The sequence below is a fragment of the Narcine bancroftii genome, chromosome 1 (genome assembly GCF_036971445.1).
Source record: "Narcine bancroftii isolate sNarBan1 chromosome 1, sNarBan1.hap1, whole genome shotgun sequence".
Taxonomy (NCBI): Eukaryota; Metazoa; Chordata; class Chondrichthyes; order Torpediniformes; family Narcinidae; genus Narcine; species Narcine bancroftii.
In genome coordinates, this window is record NC_091469.1 from 469,106,422 (window position 1) to 469,124,817 (window position 18,396).

Below are 18,396 nucleotides of genomic sequence, written 5' to 3' on the forward strand. Positions count from 1 at the left end.
CAATTGCAGAAGAGGTGATAAAAATCTTGTGCATTAGAAATGGCAACAATTGTTCTGGGAAGAGAAGCCTCAAACAAGCTTAAATTAGTGTCGTTATTAAATAATGTTATTCAGAGCTGAATTGGTGATTTGATTTTGGACCAAGTTATCGCAGATATCAGGGCTAATCCCTTGAAAATCTCTCTCCAGTTGGACAAAACAACTGATGTTGCAAATTGCAGTCAACTCATCGCATGAGTGAGGTATGTCCATGATGGTGTCATAATGGAAGATTTCCTGTTCTGTGAAGATCTGAAAACAACCACAAAAGGAAAAGATGTCTTCCAGTGTGTGAAGGACTTCTTTGCGAAATATGACTTAGATATCCAAATTATTTATTCTGTGTGTACCGATGGTGCCCCTGCTATGCTAGGAAATAAATCAGGATTTTTTTGCACTGATGAAAGGAGATTCCGCACTTGCAAGGTACCCATTGTTTTATTCATCGACATGCTTTGGCATCAAAAACATTGCCTCCAAAGTTGAAAAAGGTCCTTGATACTTCTGTGAAGACCATCAACTGGATTAGGGGTCGTGCTCTGAACCACCGCCTATTCAAGCCGCTTTGTGAAGATTTTGGAAGTGAGCATTCAGTTTTGGTTTTCCACGCGGAAGTCTGCTGGCTGTCACGTGGGAGAGCTTTAATGCGCTTCTTTGAACTGCGGGAAGAAGTCAAAGCTTTTCTGAAGGAACGTGACTATAATCTACCCGGAGAAATGGAATCACAAGATTTCAACCAAATGCTAGCCTATTTGAGTGATATTTTCACTCTTATGAATAACCCAGTGTATCTATTTAAAGGAAAAACATAAACATATTGAAATGCTGTGAAAAGTTAAATGCTTTCAAAGAAAAGTTACATCTTTGGTGTCGACAAGTTAAAAGATGGAATCTTTCAAATTTTCCATCACTCGAAGAAATGGTTGATGACGATGAGTCCCTAATTCCAAGTGTGTGTGAAGAAATTGTGGATCATTTGGAAATACGATCAAAGTCATTTGATGGATATTTTGGAGGAGGAGAACTGGAAACTTCTGAAGAATGGATTATAAATCCATACTCCTTCAATTTGGATAATATGTCGGATGATGAAGTCCTGAAGGAAGATCTTGTTGAACTGCACATAAATCGTGTTCTTGAAATGCAGTTTGAAAGCAAAACTTTAGAACAATATTGGTGTTCGGCAATGGACATGTTTCCAAGACTTTGTGAAAAAGCACTAACTGTGCCTATCCCATTCGTGACGACTTACTTATGCGAGTCTGGATTTAGTGCCCTTTTGTCAATCAAGACAAAATCTAGAAATTGCTCGGGTGCACAGGCACCTTAGAAAGAAGGAATAAAGGAGATGTTAGGAGAATACATTGAATGTAAAAAGAATCTTTAAGAAAGAAATTGGAAAAGCTTGAAGGTATGAGGTGGCTATAGAAAACAGGGTGAAAATAAATCCAAAGGGTAGCAGATAGCTATCGGCAACAAAGTGCCACGTTTTGAAAAACTTAAGCAATAAACAGGAACAAAAGAGTTATTACATTTAAATTGGCTTATGAACATTTGAACATTAGTTTTTTAATTTTTAAAGAAATTTCATGCATGGATGAAAATTTAATTTTTTTGTAGGGTTCATGCAACTTTTAATTTGTTGTAATATTTTTTCTTTTCCATATGTTTCATTTTTGTTTATCTATTATTAAAAATTGATTACACAAATTTGTTTTTGTCACCTTCACCTTTATTCTTAAATAAATTGTTACTTTAAGGGGAGTGAGAACATATTAAAATTTTTTAGGGGTGCAGGGCATAAGAAATGTTGGGAACCACTGTTCTAAGCAGTCCAAATCCCTCTGCAATCTTCAAAACCTTCATTATCCACAATTCCACCTATTTTAGTATCCTCTGCATATTTACTAATCCAATTTACCACCCCATCATCCAGATCATTAATGTATACGACAAACAACAATGCACCCAATACATATCCCTGAGGCACACTCACCGTTTGTCACCGGCCTCCAGCCTGAAAAACATTTATCTATTACAACTCTGGCATCTCCCTTCCAGCCACTGTTGAATCCATTTGACTATCTCATAATTAATACTAATCCAATTTACCACCCCATCATCCAGATCATTAATGTATATGACAAACAACAATGGACCCTTATCTTGTACAATGGCAAAGCAGGCTTGAGGGACAGGTAGCCTACTCTTGTTCATAATGTTAAAACTGTTTTTGAGGAAGTGTGACATCATAATTTCATTCTTTAGTCTATAAAATCCTTTGTTATGGTTATATTTTAGGATTTTAATTTGAAAGTATCACAGGAAATCACTCAAAATCCAAACATTCCAAATGTTAAGTTGGAATTATTTTTTGTCATTCTCAGCTTCTTGTAGCAGGAGTTGCGGTCTTGGTTCTTACAGCTGGCAGATCTATGGAATTTTCCTTTGCTAATATGTGAATTTATTTTTTGCAGTTCTTGAGTTATTTTCATCAGCAAAAACTACGGCAGGGAGTTGATGAAATGCTACAGCGTTTGTACCAGCCTATTCTATGGAGGGGGCTAAAGGTACTATTTATTGTACAATTTTTGGTTATTGTGACTAGCAGTGAACATTTTAACAAATGTGAACTATTTTCTATTTTGAATAATTTCATAAGGTAATACGAATTTTGTTTAAATGACCAAATCCTCCAGGAGGTGTTCATCATGTCCATTTTATGTAAGTTTAAGCAGGCCTTATCCTGACTTTGCAATTTCTTCCTTGGCTAGATAGGGATATTCTGAAAAGAACAGTAATTATAGTTACTTATGTCTCATGTTCAGAACAACATGCTAACTGCAGTTGAGATCACATCTAATCCAAACATATTAAACAGATTGATTACATTTATTAGTTTATCTTTAGCTTTCCAGTGTTACCACTGATTTTGATACCCTGGGTTGAACAAAATAAGTAATGAACAGAACACAGCCTTCTCTTCTCATAAGATAAAATATAGGAGTAGTAGTATACCATTTGAACTGCTGAATCCACTCTGCCATTCTATCATGAGCTGATCCATTCTCCCAATCAGCCCCACTCACCTGCCTTCTCTCCATTATCTTTGATATCCTGATTACTCAGATACCTATCAACCTCTGCCTGAAGTATAGGTAGTCTTCGACTGACAACCTACACCCACCCGCACAATGACCAAATTAAAAAAAATATATATTTTATTAAAACTACTGTATAAGTACATATTTTGTACTAAAAGTACTGTATTATAGTGGTCCCCCCTCCCCACGGCAGCCCGGGGTCCCCATTAAAGGTTCATTTGTTGAATGTTGCAATACCTCAGGCATATGTGGTGGACCGAATCTGATTTACAACCAATTCTTCGGTCCCCATTGCATCGCACGTTGGGGACTACCTGTTTACCCAATGACTTGGCCTTCACAGTTACCCATAGCAACAAGTTCCAGAAGTTTACCACTATGTATAAATAAATTCCTCTGTTTGTTTGTTTTAAAAGGGTGTCCTTCAATCCTGAAGTTTTGCCTTCTTATCCTTGACTCCACTACCATGGGAAAAATCTTTGCCACATCTATTCTGTCCAGGGTTTTCAACATTCAAAATGCTTTGAGAATCCCTCTTATTCTACTAGACTCCAAGCAGCACAGTCCAAGAGCCATAAAATGTTCCTTCATATGCTAATCCCTTATTCCTTCTACCAAAGTGCATGATCGTGCACTTTTTAATATTGTATTTCATTTGCCACCTCTTTACCCATTCTCCTCATCTATCAGTCTTTCTGCAGCCTCTTGGTTTCCTTTTCACTACCTGCCCTCCACCTATCTTTGTATGATTTGCAAACTTGGCCACAAACCCATTTCTTCTCCAATCCAAATGATTATCATACTTCTTAAAAAGTGGCCCCAACACTGACCTTTGTAGTACACTATTGGTATCTGGTAGCCAACTAGAATAGGATCCCTTTAATCCCACTTGCCAATTGGCCAGTGCTCTACCCATGCTAGTATCTTTCCTGCAATTCCATGAGCTCATTTCGTGAAGCAGCCTCATGTGCAGTGCCTTGTCACAGGCCTTTTGAAAGTCCAAATGTACAACATCCACAGCATCTCCTTTGTCTAGACTGCTTGAGGTTCCCTCCAAAAATTGTACTGGATTGATAAGGCAAGATTTTCCGCTAAGGAAACCATGCTGACTTTGGCCCATCTTGTCCAGCACTTCCAGGTGTTCTATAACACTATCCTTGACAATTGACTAACAATTTCCCAATGACTGATGTTAGGCTACAGGTATATAATTTCCTTTCTGCTGTCTCCTTCCCTTTTTAAATGGTGGAATGACGTTGGAATTTTCTAGTACTCTGGAACCATGCCAAAATCTATTGATTCATGGAAGATCATTAGTAATACCTCCACAATCTCCAGTTACTTCTTTCAGAATCTGAGGTCCATTCCATCTGGTCAGGGAGATTTATCTACGCTTGGACCTTTTAATCCTTTTCTGGATTATAAGCACTTTAGTGGTTGTGACTCCACTTGCCTCTCTTCCCTGACACTCTTGAAAGTCTGGTATACTGATAATTCCTTCCATCGTGAAGACTGATGCAAAATACTCACTCAGTTCCTCTGCCATTTCCTTCTCTCCGATTATAATTTCTCCAATGTCATTTTATATCAGTTCTGTCTACTCTTGCCTCTTTTTTAACTCTCAATATACTTAAAAAAAATATTTTTTAGTGTTCTTTTTGATATTATTTGCATGCCTCCTTTCAAAGTTAATCTTTTCTTTCCTAATGACCTTCTTACTTGCCATCTGTATGCTTTTAAAAAGCTTCCCAGTCCTCTATCTTCCCATTAATTTTTGCTTCCATGTAGTTTTTTTTGCCTTTGATTTCTTGCCAGCCACATTTACCATTTTTTCCATTCAAATATTTTTTTGAATATACTTTCCTGTACTTATTTCTTGCAGAAATTCTAGCCATGGCTGCTCTGCTGATCTCTCTGCTCGTGTGCCTTTCCAGTGAACTTGTGCCTGTTCTTGTGCTTCTGTAGACACCTTTGTCCTCTGATATGCTGACATCTGATTTTAGTTTCTCTCTCTACAAATATTATAATTGCTACCCTCTCAGGGTTCCCTTACCTTCAGCTCCCTTATGAACTCTGATTCATTACATAACACCCAATCCAGAATTGCCATTTCAGGATTCCTTTATTTTCATTTAATAAAGAAATTGCAATATAACACAGAATTTATTTTCATCTGCTATAAGGCAGACAGATACACCATTGGCAGAATTTGCCTGAAACGCCTAATGCAATCAAAGAAGGCAAAGCAAAAGAGACCCCTCAGAGTCACTGAGTGTCTGTGGATTCACCTCCAGCACTGCCACGGCCCCTGCAGCCACACAGTCCAATCCAAACGATCAGCCCCGTGCTCCAGATCCAAACCTCTAAAGCAATTAGAAAACCTCTGCACCCTCGCACATCCTGGTTCCAATACCTGGCACTTTTTCAGCCAGTCTCGAGCTAGTCACATGCATTCTACAAATTCCCTCTTGAAATCCAGTCCAAACCTGATTTTTCCAATCTTGCATGTTAAAATCCCCCATGACACTCCTTTTCTATTTGCTGTTGAAATTTGTTGTCCACATCCTGGCTACTGTTTGGAGGTCTATATGTAACTGGTAGTGTCTTTTTTTACCCTTGCCATTTTTTAACTCAATCCACAATGATTCTATTTGTCATTGTCATTTGGCATCCTATTTGTTTATTCTTTTGATATACTATATCCTTGGAGATTCAGTTTCCAATGACATATATCCTTTAGCCACAACTCCATGATGGCTGCAATATCATACTTGCCAATCTGTAGCTGTACTCCAAAGTCATCTACTTTATTTCTTGTGCTGCATGCATTTAAATACAAAAACCTTTAGCCCTTTATTTGTCACTTTTGACTCTTGTGTCCTGTTGCATTGCAACTCCTCTCCAAGGCTGCCATTTTGCCCTATCTGCCTGTTCTTCCGCATAAGCTGCCTACCGGCTGTCTCTACTTGTGCGCCAACTGCATCTTCATTTTGGTTCCCACCCACTGTCAATCTAGTTTAAACTCTCCCCCAACAACAGTAGCAAACCTTCCTGCCAGGATATTGGTTCCCCTCCAGTTCATGTGCAACCTGTCCCACTTGTACATGTCATCCCTTTTTCCCAGAAATGGATCCAGTGATCCATCCAAGAACTTGAAATCCTGCCCTTGCCCTATCTCATCAGGCACTCACTTGTCTATGGTATCTTCCTGTTCTGACTTTTCCAGCTCATGGCACCAGGAATTACCACCTTGGATGTCCTGCTTTCAACTTCTTTCCTATCTCCCTAAACTTACTTTGTAGGACATCAACCCCACGCCTGCCAATGTCATTGGATTTGGATCCCAATTAACTTTTCATCCCATCTAGTCTACAGGTTGTGGATTTTTGGTTGTACCTCAACCTTCTGATGCCTGTGCAATGGTTTCTTTTCACTTGATGGGTAGACATTTCAAATCAATGCTTTGCATTTGTGGTCAATTGCATCAAACCAGTCCTATACTTGCTTTTGTAATAGAGATGCCAAATTTGAGCTTCCCCAGAAAGATGCTGATTACCTTGAATCCCTTTATGTAAATTGTGGAAGTGCCACACTCTATCCAAGTATTTACTTTTTTGATCAATCACTTCATGCCCCGTTGTGGTCCCATGTTAGTCTTGTCAATCACTTTGGAGCATACAGAATTGGAATAGAAGCAGATTGTTGTTCTCCTGGTCTAGTTCACACAAAAGGTCCAGGCAGACAGAACATGATATATAACTGGTATGGATTTCCAAGAGGGTGGTCATATTTAAGCAGCTTACACAATTCCTTCTTGTACCATGAATAGATGAAATGGATGGTGCTGTTCATGCAAGGTGCAAAGACTTTCTGTGTGCCTGAGATATGGTACCCAATGCGTGGCATGTGATAGAAGCTCTTGATATGAGATTAAAAGCCTGACAACAGAGTGGGTCGAAAGCTGGCTATAATTTTAAAAAAAAAGTTCTAAGACTGACCAAGTAGGAAGCAGTTCACCGAAAATGATCCACAAGAGACTTGTTGTTTACTGTGTACACAAATGAATTTAACTCGTTTATGGTGTTGTGGTTTCAGTCTCTGCAGTTGGGACCAAATTGTTGGAGTAGAATACAGAATTTTAAAAACAAAAACAGGAAAATTACATTTATAACAATGGACCAATAGTTCAACTGAGGAAGTACTGAAAGACATTCTGAAAGTATCAGTATTTTGTGACAAATTTAATCTTAAACATCAACTGACTTATAAAACCCTGACCAATGATTGCTCAAAATGGAGGAGAGTTTGTAGTGATGTAAAGAGCATCCTTCATGGAGCATGCAGAAGTCTCTCATGACAAAGGGGAAGGATAAAAGGAGATCCAGAATTCTTTGATATTGAAATAATTTAGTTAAAGTTGACAGGAAATAATATGCAAAATATACTTGGGAACCTTGATTGACTTGGTCATTAGTGAGTGCTATCAATCTCTGGGAATTTCTGGGTCAACTCTAGTTTAAAAGGACTAACCCATCACAATGCCATAATTTTACTGATTGTGGGCTTTTATTCAGAATAGTTGGGAACTATTTGATTAGCCTCCAGTTAGTGCTGTTGCTATTTTTCTAATTTGCAAGGTTTGATTTATCTGCTATATATTGTCACTGTTTTACACGAAATAATTTTGGTTTTGTTTCAAAGGCCAGAAACTCTGAAGTACGAGCAAATGCTGCAGTTCTTTTTGTTGAAGCGTTTCCTATACGAGACCCCACACTAACCAATGAAGATATAGACATTGCAATACAAAAGCAATTTGATGAAATTTTTGTAAGTAGAGTTAATCATTTTAATCCAGAAAATATCAATATGAAATATTGGTCTGCGGAGTTCTTAATTTTAATTTTAGAGATGCAGAACAGTAACAGGTCATTCTGGCACTGGAACCTGCACTGCCCAAATACAATCATGTGACCAATAAATGTATTTGCCTTGTATGTGTTTTGAATGTGGGTGGAAACTGGAGCACCCTGGGAAAACTCATGCACACACGGAGAGAACAAATATTCTCCTTACAGACAGCCCCAGATTGCTCGCCTTGTAATAGAGTTGTGATCGCCACTACACTGACTGTGCTATTCATTATACTAACTGTGCCCCCTTAATTCTGCTCCCACGTTAGTCAAAATTAAATGAGGAAAAGCCTGCAACAATTCCTTATAACATTTTCTTGCTGTTATCCTATTTTCTTGGCAGTTCATAAAATTGATGCAAATTTGACACTGGGAATGTGAGGTGTTACATTTTGGGATGTCTAATATTGGTGTGATCTGGGGAGTGTTGAAGAGCAGAGGGATCTAGGAGTACCTTGAAAGTGGCCTTACGAGTAGATAGGGAGGTCAAAAAGGCTTTTGGCACATTGGCAAAACTTGCTTCTGACATCTTCCCTAAACTTTTCCTTCACTCACATTTAAATCGATACCTTCTGGCCTTTGTTATTGTAACTCTAGAAAAATGGTACTGGCTGTCCATCCTATCTAGGCCCTCATAATCATATATACCTCTATTGAGACACCTCTCATCCTTGGTTGCTGTTGGGTGGCACGGTTAGCAAAGCGGTTAGTATGATACTATTACAACGGCAGCGACCTGGGTTAAAATCTGGGACTGTCTGAAAGGAGTTTGTACCTTCTCCCCATGCCTGCATGGGTTTCTCCCAGGTGCTCTAGTTTCCTCCCATCCTCCAAAATGTACAGGGTTGTAGGCTAATTTGGTGGTAAATGGGCGACATGGGTTTAAATGGCTGCAATTGGCTACTACTGTGATATAAAATTTAAAAAAAAAACCCACCTCTCATCCTTCGTTGCTCCAAATTGTGGTCACTGTGCTGCAGGAAAAACATCAAACTGAAGAAGGTGCAAAGAAGATTTACAAGGATGTTGTCAGGCCTGTGGGCTTGAGCTTCACGGTGAACTTGAGCAGGCTTGGGCTTTATTCCTTGGTGCTCAGGAGGATGAGGGGTCATCTTAACGATGTGCACAAAATCATGAAAAGAATTGATTGGGTGAATGTGGTGCAATCGTGTACTTGTGTGGGCCAGGAGTAGAGCCGCTGATGCATCCGGGTCAACGCGAGAGGTTTAACACGCAAGCATGGGGTGGAATGAGTACAAACATCATGGTGGCCCTTGAGCAGGGTTGGATGAGGTGGAGATTAGGAGTGTCGTCACTTACATGGTAGAGAGCCAATGGAAAAGGACAGATGCTTTGGTGAGAAGTATTTTCTGGGAAGAAGGGGTTGATTTTTTTTGTGCTAAAAAAGTGAATTTGTTCTTTTAATTGTGTGCAAAGTGTTTAAAGCATTTAACTTGCAGTCTCTACAAATGGTTCACTGCAACCTTATAAGTAAAAATGGAAAGACATGAGGATAAATCCATTACAGGGACAGTCGAGGAAGTCAGACTTCAAGTTCCCTTCCTTTTTACAAACAATGTGTTGGCTTAGTTCTTGATCCTTAAGGCACATTTCTTCTCACTAAATGTGATGAGTCAGAATACAAAATTTGGTTTCCTTGTAGCGCGACTCCCAGAGCAGATTGCGTGTGAAGTGGAAGACATTCTAGTTAAGCCAGCCAACAACTTCCCATATAACATCCTAAAGGCTGTCATTTTGGATTGAATTCAGTTGTCCCAAGAATCTCATATTGCAGAACTGCTAGGCGACAATAGTCACAGGAGGCAGTCACAGATGTTGAAAAGATGGCGCAGGCTGGCTGGAGAAGAGCCTATTGAAGGGGAAGTATGGGAACAGAGATTCCTCCGTCTGCCTCCTCGAATTCAAGGCCACCTTGTAATAGTCTTTTCGATGTCCACCCCAGATGAATTAGTGAGACATGCCAACCTCATTATGGTCATGACCTCTGCAATGCAGCTAGAGATATTCACAACTGCCCCAGTCAGCAGAAGAAAACTAAGCTGGAGCAATGAATGGTATTGCTCAGTATGCAGTTTGAGCAGCAAATAGCAGTGTTCAGTGCGCAAGTTCAGGCTTCAATCACCCGATGAAATGCCACTTCCTGCCTAGCTAGAATTGTGCAGGTCAGGGATGCAGCAGAAGCGAAGGATGGTGTTTTTGTTGGAAGCGCCAGAAATTCGGCCATGCAGCCTGGTTGTGCCAGTCACCTTGCAACTTCAACAAAGCCTGGAGGTAGAGACTGTTCATGGGCGATTCAGCCATTGTAGTAGCCCGCTAACCGTAACGCGACCCACTACACAAGATGGCCGATGAATGTGGTGACCATGCGGACCCAGCGGGGGCCAACGACCTTCGTCCCAAGTGACAACCCGCATGGCGTAAAACAATGAGCAATGGCAAGAACGCCGACTAATCTGAGGCCAGTGCTGCTGTCACTCCTGTTGTCAGCAGTGGGAGAGAATACAAGCAAAGCTGCCAGTGCAATCAACCAGTCTTCAACTTTGACTTCCTTGGTGTGTGTCATACTTTCCACACCTTGCAGTAGTGCATGCGACACCATCGTCTTTTACTCAAAGGCCATTTCTCGGGTGCTTCTGGTCCCTCCAACTCCTCAAGAGCGCGGACACACAAATATGTCGTGTTCTGTCTGCCGCAAACCATGTTCATATTCAGATATATGGCCAGAAGTTCCTCACACTGGAGTTTGGACTCTGTAAGCTGTTTCAGTGCACTCATGATCACGAATGTAGGGAATTCCATCGTGGGAGTGGATTTTCTGTCTCACTTTTCCCTGCTGGTGGACTTGAAGAATCATGTAGTGGACCACAGCTCATGCAAGTGAATTGCATTTGTCATCCCTCGAGAGTTGTCACCCAACTGAGAAGTCTCCAATCTAGCACCTGCCCATTCTTTCATTTGGTAACAGTCATATTGACAAAGGGTCATATGCAGTAACTCACCTCATAGAGGTCAATGATCCTCTTGTTTCAGATCGTGCTCGTAGATTATGATCTTAAAAACTATCTAGAGGCAAAAGCTGAGTTCAAGCACATGCAGGAACTGGGAATAATTTGTAGATCTGACAGCTGTTGGGCATTGCGACTGCATACGATGCTGAAGAAGTCTCCAGAGATTGACGGCCGTGTGGTGATTACCATGCACTGAACAATGCCGCCAGCCCCAATCAATACAACATTCCAAATTTACAGAATCAATTTGACTAAATGCATTTTTGGTGCCACTGAGCTTTTCTTTTTACAACGTACAGTTACAAAGGACGTCATGTTGCCAGAAGAAACAAAGGTGTGTGAAATTCGAGATTTTTCAAATCCCGTTATATTTGGCCAGTTATAACATTTTCTAGGGATGATGAATTTCTAAACTCTTTCTTGCCAAATGTGACCATGTTTTACCCCTTATTGATCAAATCAAAGGATCAGATAAACCAGCTTCTAAAAAACCACTGTTTGTGCAAAGATGCTTTCAACAATGAAAAGATTGCTTGTGGAAGCTACGGTGCTTGTACATCAGAAGCCCAGCGCTTTGCTCTTTCTCACCATGGCATGCTTCTGTTAGTGCTGTGGGAATGGTGTTAGAAAGTCATTGGGAGGTTGGAGCCTCTGGCATTCTTTTCACCCAAGCTGTCAGCTGCTCAGACGCAATATGGCACTTTTGGGTGAGAACTACTCGCCATCTACCTAGCAGTGAGGTGCTTGCGTTTTTTGGTGGAAGATCACTCCTTCTACCATTGTACAGACAACCAACCACATACCACGAGATCAAGCATACACCACTACTCACCACGTGAAGTTTGGCACTTGGATTTTATCCTACAATATTCCTCAGACATACAGCATATCCAATGGAAGATTAAAGGAGTGACCAATGCTCTATCCAAGTGAAACATAGAGGCCTTACACATGATGACTACCATTGATTTCACTGCTATGGCTTGCACACATCACACTGTTCCTGATCTCATCCCATGCCACAAAATGAACACAGGTTTCCACTTTAAAGATGTATGCCTGGATGACTCAGATGAAACATTGTCTTGTGATTTTTCCTCCCCCTCCCCCCCCCCTCCCACCACCACCACAGGTAGACCTAGGCCTTTTGAACCTGCGACAATGTGACGGGAGGTTTTCATTGTCCTTCATAATCTGTCACATCCAGGCAGGAGAGCATCGATCAGGCTCGCATTAAGCGGGATGTTGGATTGTAGACAAGGACCTGCTTGCCTTATCAGTGTTCTAAAGTCTTACAACACACGATATCCAGACTTGGAGATTTTCCTGTTCCAGATTCTTGTTTCAATCACATACATTTAGACTTGGTCGGTCTGCTCCCACTTATCTACTCACGTGTGACAACTGAGGTAAGAGGTGCTAGGAGGCCATTCCTGTCACCAACATTTCTGCAGAGATGGTTGCTCTGGCCTTTTATCTTTGGATTCCGTCTTTTGGTGTTCCAGGCACCATTTTAACAACCAAGGGCCTCTGAGCTGGTGCTGTTCTGAGCTCTCACTGATCTTTTGGGCACAACCCTCATTCTGACTACGGCCTACCACCTGGAGTCGACAGCCTTGTTGAGCATTTCTGCTGCCAATTGAAAGCAATGGCAGTGGGTGGCGATGCGTCTTTATGGAGAGAATCTTTGCCCATGGTCCTTGGCGTGAGCACTACTATAAAAGCAGACCTTGTTTGTTTAGCTATAGAAATGGTACATGGCACCACTGCCTGGCGAATTTGTTGATCCATGTACAGTGACTGCCCTGTATGAACTATCAAATTATGTTGAACAAATACAGGAGATCATGCAATTGTTCAGGCCAACACCTATGCGATAAGCGTCAACTGCAGTGTATGTGGCGGATGATTTCCAATATTGCACATGTTTTGAAATGACACAATTCGCTGACCACGCCAGCTTGTTTACAATGGCCTTTATGAGTTCATACAATGCTACCCAAAAACTTTTGTAATCTGGCGGAATGGGAAGGCTGACTCTGTCTCCATTGACCCTGTGAAATTAGTGTATAATCATTGATCCACTTTTTTCGTCAGTGCCAATAACAAAGAAACAGTTGGACCCCTGGCAGTTGGATCCTCCAACACCTGCCTTACAGTACCAGACTAAATCAGACTGGGATGTCAACCCTCCAGACTATTACATCTATTCAGTCGCTCCTTGCCTGACTTGGAGGATGAAGGGAGGAGGCTGTTGAGGTTACTAACTTGCGTGGGCTGGGAGTATCTGGGGCAATGTGTGTGAAAGAGATAGTGCGCATGCGTGTTACCTCTCTTGCGTGTCGCCACAGATGCATCACCAGCGACAACCAGCTCACACAATCACATGGGCTGAAATGGGGAGAGTGAACAGTGCGGTGGTCGCATGAGGAGGAGATTAGGAGTGTCGCAGTCATCTGCATGGTGGAGAGCCAATGGAAAAGGGCAGGGGGTTTTGGGGTGGGGTGTTTTCTGGGAAGAAGAGGTTGTTATTTTTGAAAATAAAAAGGTCCATGTCATTATTTTTCTGCTGAAGAGTAAGTATGCTCTTTTAATTGTGTGCATAATGTTTAACTTAGACTCTACAAACTTAGACTAGTCTTTTGCCCAGTGTATGGAAATCAATAGACTTGTTGGTGTGGGGGGGGGGGTGGGCGGGTGGGGGCAGCAGAAGAGAGACATGTAAAGATTTAAATGGAACCTGAGGAGTTTTTGTTTACACAGAGGGTGGTTGGTGTTTGGAACAAGGTACCAGTGGAGGTAGTTGATGCACTTACTTTTGCAACCTCTTCAGAAAGATTTGGAGAGAAATATGAATAGAATGGATTTGGGGGATTATGGGCTAAAAGCAAACAGGTAGGATCAGTATAGGTAGGGCTTTTTGACATGTTTGAGGACTGGACGTGATACAGTAAAGAGGAGTCCTAAATTTCTATTTGAGTGCAGTGTGCTGTTTTGATGCGGTGACATCGGAATCTTCATGCAGTGCGTCACGAGAATGAAACAATTTTGTTCTGAACATTTCAATGTGTTTATTAACTTTTGATTCAATTGCTTGTATAGAATCTTTTAGAGGATCCTCAACCCCTGGTTCGTTCCACGGGTGTGCTTGGTGCATGCAGAATTGCTGCAAAGTACTGGGAGATGATACGACCTTCCATCCTCACTGACCTCCTAACAAAAGTGCTACATGACCTTTCAGCTGACACGAGCTCTGCTGATGTTCGTTGTTCTGTCTTTAAGGTAAGAAGGCATTTTCTCTCTTTGTTTATTTTGGTTTCTTCATTCATCTTGTGTCAGTACTGTTGTTGAAAAGAGAAATGTAGATGCAGGAACCAAAGACTTGCTGGAGGCATTCATCCATAGCTAGAAAGTCTGGCATCTGTTTAGTCAAAACCCTTTATCAAGACTAAGGTAAAAAGTAAAATCACATAAATAAAGTGGGGGGGGAAGAAGCTGTGGGAAGGACAGAAGATTTAAATTTTTTAATTTAGACATGGAGTATGGTTACAAGCCATTTTGGCCCTCGAGCCTGTGCTGCCCAATTACACCCAATTAACCTACATTTTTGAATGGTGGGAGGAAACTGAACCCCCCGGAAGAAACCCACGCAGACATGGGGAGAACGTACTAACATTACACATTCCATTTTTTTGTAGTGCAAAAATTTTGATTTTAAATTTTTGTCAATTGTTGACCATTTTTCTTTAAATCTGCTTGTTTTGATAAATGAAGCATGCTGTATTTTCTAATGAATCAATAAATTATCAAAATTTACCAGTTCATTCCTTTATTCTTAAATTTGAATTTTAAAAGTACCACCCAAGAATCTGGAAAATCCAAAAATCCAGGTCAACCCAATCCCTGAGCAGTCCAGATTTTAGGACTTCTACAGTAGATGGTAATCAGGAGGAATTTTAAATTCAATTAAGATATACAGTACGATAACAGGCCCTTTAGGCCCACAAGTCCGTGCAATTACACCCAATTGACGTACACCCTGGTATGGTTTGAAGAGCGGGAGTAATCTGGAGCCCCCGGGAAAACTCACACATACAAGGGGAGAATGTATAAACTCCTTATAGACGGCTTGGGATTCGAACACCAGTCCTGATCGTTGGCACTGTAACAGGATTGTGCTAACTGCAACACTGACCGTGAGAAGTAAAGAAACATTAGGGGGGGGGGGGGGGGGGTGTGAGGAGAAGAGGGAAGAAGAAAAGGCACAGGCACAAATTAGTTAATAACACACAGGACTAGTTTTGGTGTCATCTACTTCCCAATTGCTTTTGCCAAACAAATATTTTGGCTTTGTTTATGCACATCATTTAAGAGATCTATAAAGAAGCTTCAGGGCAGCAATTTATATGAGCATTTAATTATATGTCTACTGACCATGATTCAACCTTCAGTGAATGCATTTTTTGTTGAGAATTTCCTCAATGTTGATATTTGATGCATCTTTACAGGGTAGTAGTAAATCAATCTCTTCTGCAAAAACAGAATATGCTTGAAATACTTGTGCGCAAACAGTTAATTTTTCAGGTTGGTAACTGCTGAATTATTTCAAACTGATGAAAGATCATTGACCTGAGATATGTATTTGACAGCATACAAGATCCACTGGCATATAATTCCCTTCCCACCCCCCAAATTTTTAGTGTGAAATTTTCAGAAAAATTAGTGCATTTACAAGTAAAATTTAGATAAAACATGCAACCAGGACATTGGTAAAACTCATTTTAATAATAATACTGCAGTAATTAACAATAGAAAATCTTTAATAAGAGAACATTTAAAACAAATAATTATCATAGACAAAAACAATGAAACATCAATGTTTTGTGTAACAAAAAACTTTAATTATTTTCACTGCCTCAACATTCATCAGCATAATCACTGTCAAAGCCCAAAAACTCAGAATCACTACTGCTGTGATCACTTAATGATACTTAATGCCATCAAGGGCATTACTAAAAGCCACACTTAAAAGCCTTAACAATAATTGCAGCTCTTAGTGTCCCAAGAAGTTTTCATTCCCTCACAAACCTGTGTAATGGACAGATGTTTCACTCTTTCTACTCGTGTTAGTGCATTGTTCTTTTCTCCCATCTACTTGTTAACATAGGAACATAGGAAGTAGGAACAGGAGTAGGCCAAAAATGGCCCATCTAGCCTCCTCCGCCATTCAATAAGATCATGGCTGATCTAATTTATGACCGAACTCCACCTACCTGCCTTCTCCCCATATCCCCTAATTCCTCTATCATGTAAAAAATTTATCTAACCGAATTTTAAATATGTTTAATGAAGCAGCCTCAACCACTTCCCTGGTTAGAGAATTCCAAACATTTACTACTCTCTGGGAAAAACTATTTTTCCTCATCTCTGTCCTAAATCTACTCCTCTGAATCTTGAGACTGTGTCCTCTTGTTTTAGTTTCCCCGGCCAGCTCAAAAAACCTTCTATCCTATCCATACCCTTCATAATCCTATGTTTCTATAAGATCTCCTCTCATTCTTCTGAACTCGAGTGAATACAATCCTAGACGATTTAATCTTTCATCATAAGTCAACCTCTTCATCCCAGGGATCAACCTAGTAAACCTCCTCTGGACCGTCTCCAAAGCCAGTATATCCTTCCTCATATATGGAGACCAGAACTGGACACAGTACTCCAGGTGCGGTCTCACCAGTACCTTATACAGTTGCAACATTACCTCCCTACTCCTGAACTCAATTCCTCTAGCGATGAAGGCCAACATTCCATTTACCTTCTTAATAACCTGCTGCACCTGCAACCTAACTTTTTGCGATTCACGCACAAACACTCCCAAGTCTCTCTGCACAACAGCATGCTGTAGTTTTTCACTCTTTAAATAATATTCAGCTCTTTTATTTTTCTTGTTCCATTATTCCGTCATGCTATTTTTTAAATGGCTTATTTATACACACATCTAAAGGCTGCAGTTGGCTTGTCAGACCACCAGGATTAACAGCCATCTGGGCTTTCAGTTTGCGCTTTTTAAAAATGTCTTCAGTTCTGTGTACTCTGAAGTGTTCCAGACCAGAAGTGCAGGTTTTTTGTAAGAGTCCATTGGGACACCTTCACTATATTTTCTACAACCATAATTTGATTTCAGGTTCGTCCTTCCAGCCTTCTGGATGAACACGAACAAACACACTGCGTGGTTTTTTTTCTTGGGGTGAATCTTTCTTTTAAATATTAAAAACAGTGGCAGTTTTATGATATCAGCACAACAGGCCAGAACGACTGTACAGTGGGCCTTCATGGCCAGCGGCTTTAGCCCCCTTCACACCTACAGTTTTGTTGGAGGGTACATCAAATGTTTCTGGACCTTCATCCATGTTCCCTATTTGGCTCAGTTCAAAACAAGTTCATTTTAGTGTATATATTACAAACTTATGAAATTTTAATATTTTCTCTTCATAATCTGCTGGCATTTTCTGTTCAATCGATGTTTTTGTACACATTGATAAACCATGCTGTTTCATAAACTGGTAGCACTAACTTTCTGTTCCAGTAAAATTCTTATGCTTTTGTTCTTCTTATCCCTTGACCTTGGTAGAAATGCATTTCCCTGCTTCTCTTTCATTTAGCACTCACACCAAGTTGTGGCCAATGTCAATGAAGATTGCGTTTACCCTTTTTAGCAGCCTCTAACCATTTTTCTTGCTTTCTCCTTTCATGTACCATTTTTCCTGTAGGCTGTGCTGCAAAAACTTTAGCTCCTACTCTATTTCTATGCTCCTTAGCATATGTTACAACTTTTAATTTGTATGTAATAGTGTAGCTTGAGCGCTTTCCTCCAGTTGCCACCTTGCGGATGAAAGGCTCCACTACATTTCCCAAAATGGCGCCTCCAAAATGTCACCTTCGTGTGTGAAAACACCTGGGGTGGCTTTTAAAGTGATATTTTTTGGGGTTGGGGGGATCTTGTATGCCATCAAACACAGTAGTTTCTTTCTTTGTTACCTGACCAAAAAAGTTAAACATTTTCCATTCTTTTTCCCCAGTGTTTACTAATTACTTTGGACAATAAAATGAGCCATCCTTTGTTGGAGCAGCTTCTTCCTGGACAAAGAAATAGTCTTCATGATGCCTCAGAAAAGGTCAGAGTAGCTTTTGTCGATATGCTGCTGAAAGTTAAAGCTACCAGAGCAGCAAAGGTAAAATTAATTGAGAAAATCGTGAATTTCACCTATTGGTCTTTTTAGATGTCAAGATTTTCTTGTAACCAAAATGTGATTAATC

The 18,396-nt window shown here is 40.5% G+C and overlaps 1 protein-coding gene across 5 annotated transcripts in view; it reads left to right on the top strand.

Annotated features, from left to right (window-relative positions):
• The window catches only part of ncapg2 (non-SMC condensin II complex, subunit G2), a 113,266-nt gene that overhangs the window by 23,783 nt on the left and 71,087 nt on the right, over positions 1-18,396 (top strand). For all 5 annotated transcript variants that reach the window (XM_069914732.1, XM_069914727.1, XM_069914728.1 and 2 more), the window contains 4 exons: positions 2,517-2,609; positions 7,845-7,970; positions 14,185-14,364; positions 18,159-18,311. In XM_069914732.1, the coding sequence (XP_069770833.1) occupies positions 2,517-2,609; positions 7,845-7,970; positions 14,185-14,364; positions 18,159-18,311 (552 nt within the window). The remainder of the gene's footprint in view (positions 1-2,516; positions 2,610-7,844; positions 7,971-14,184; positions 14,365-18,158; positions 18,312-18,396) is intronic.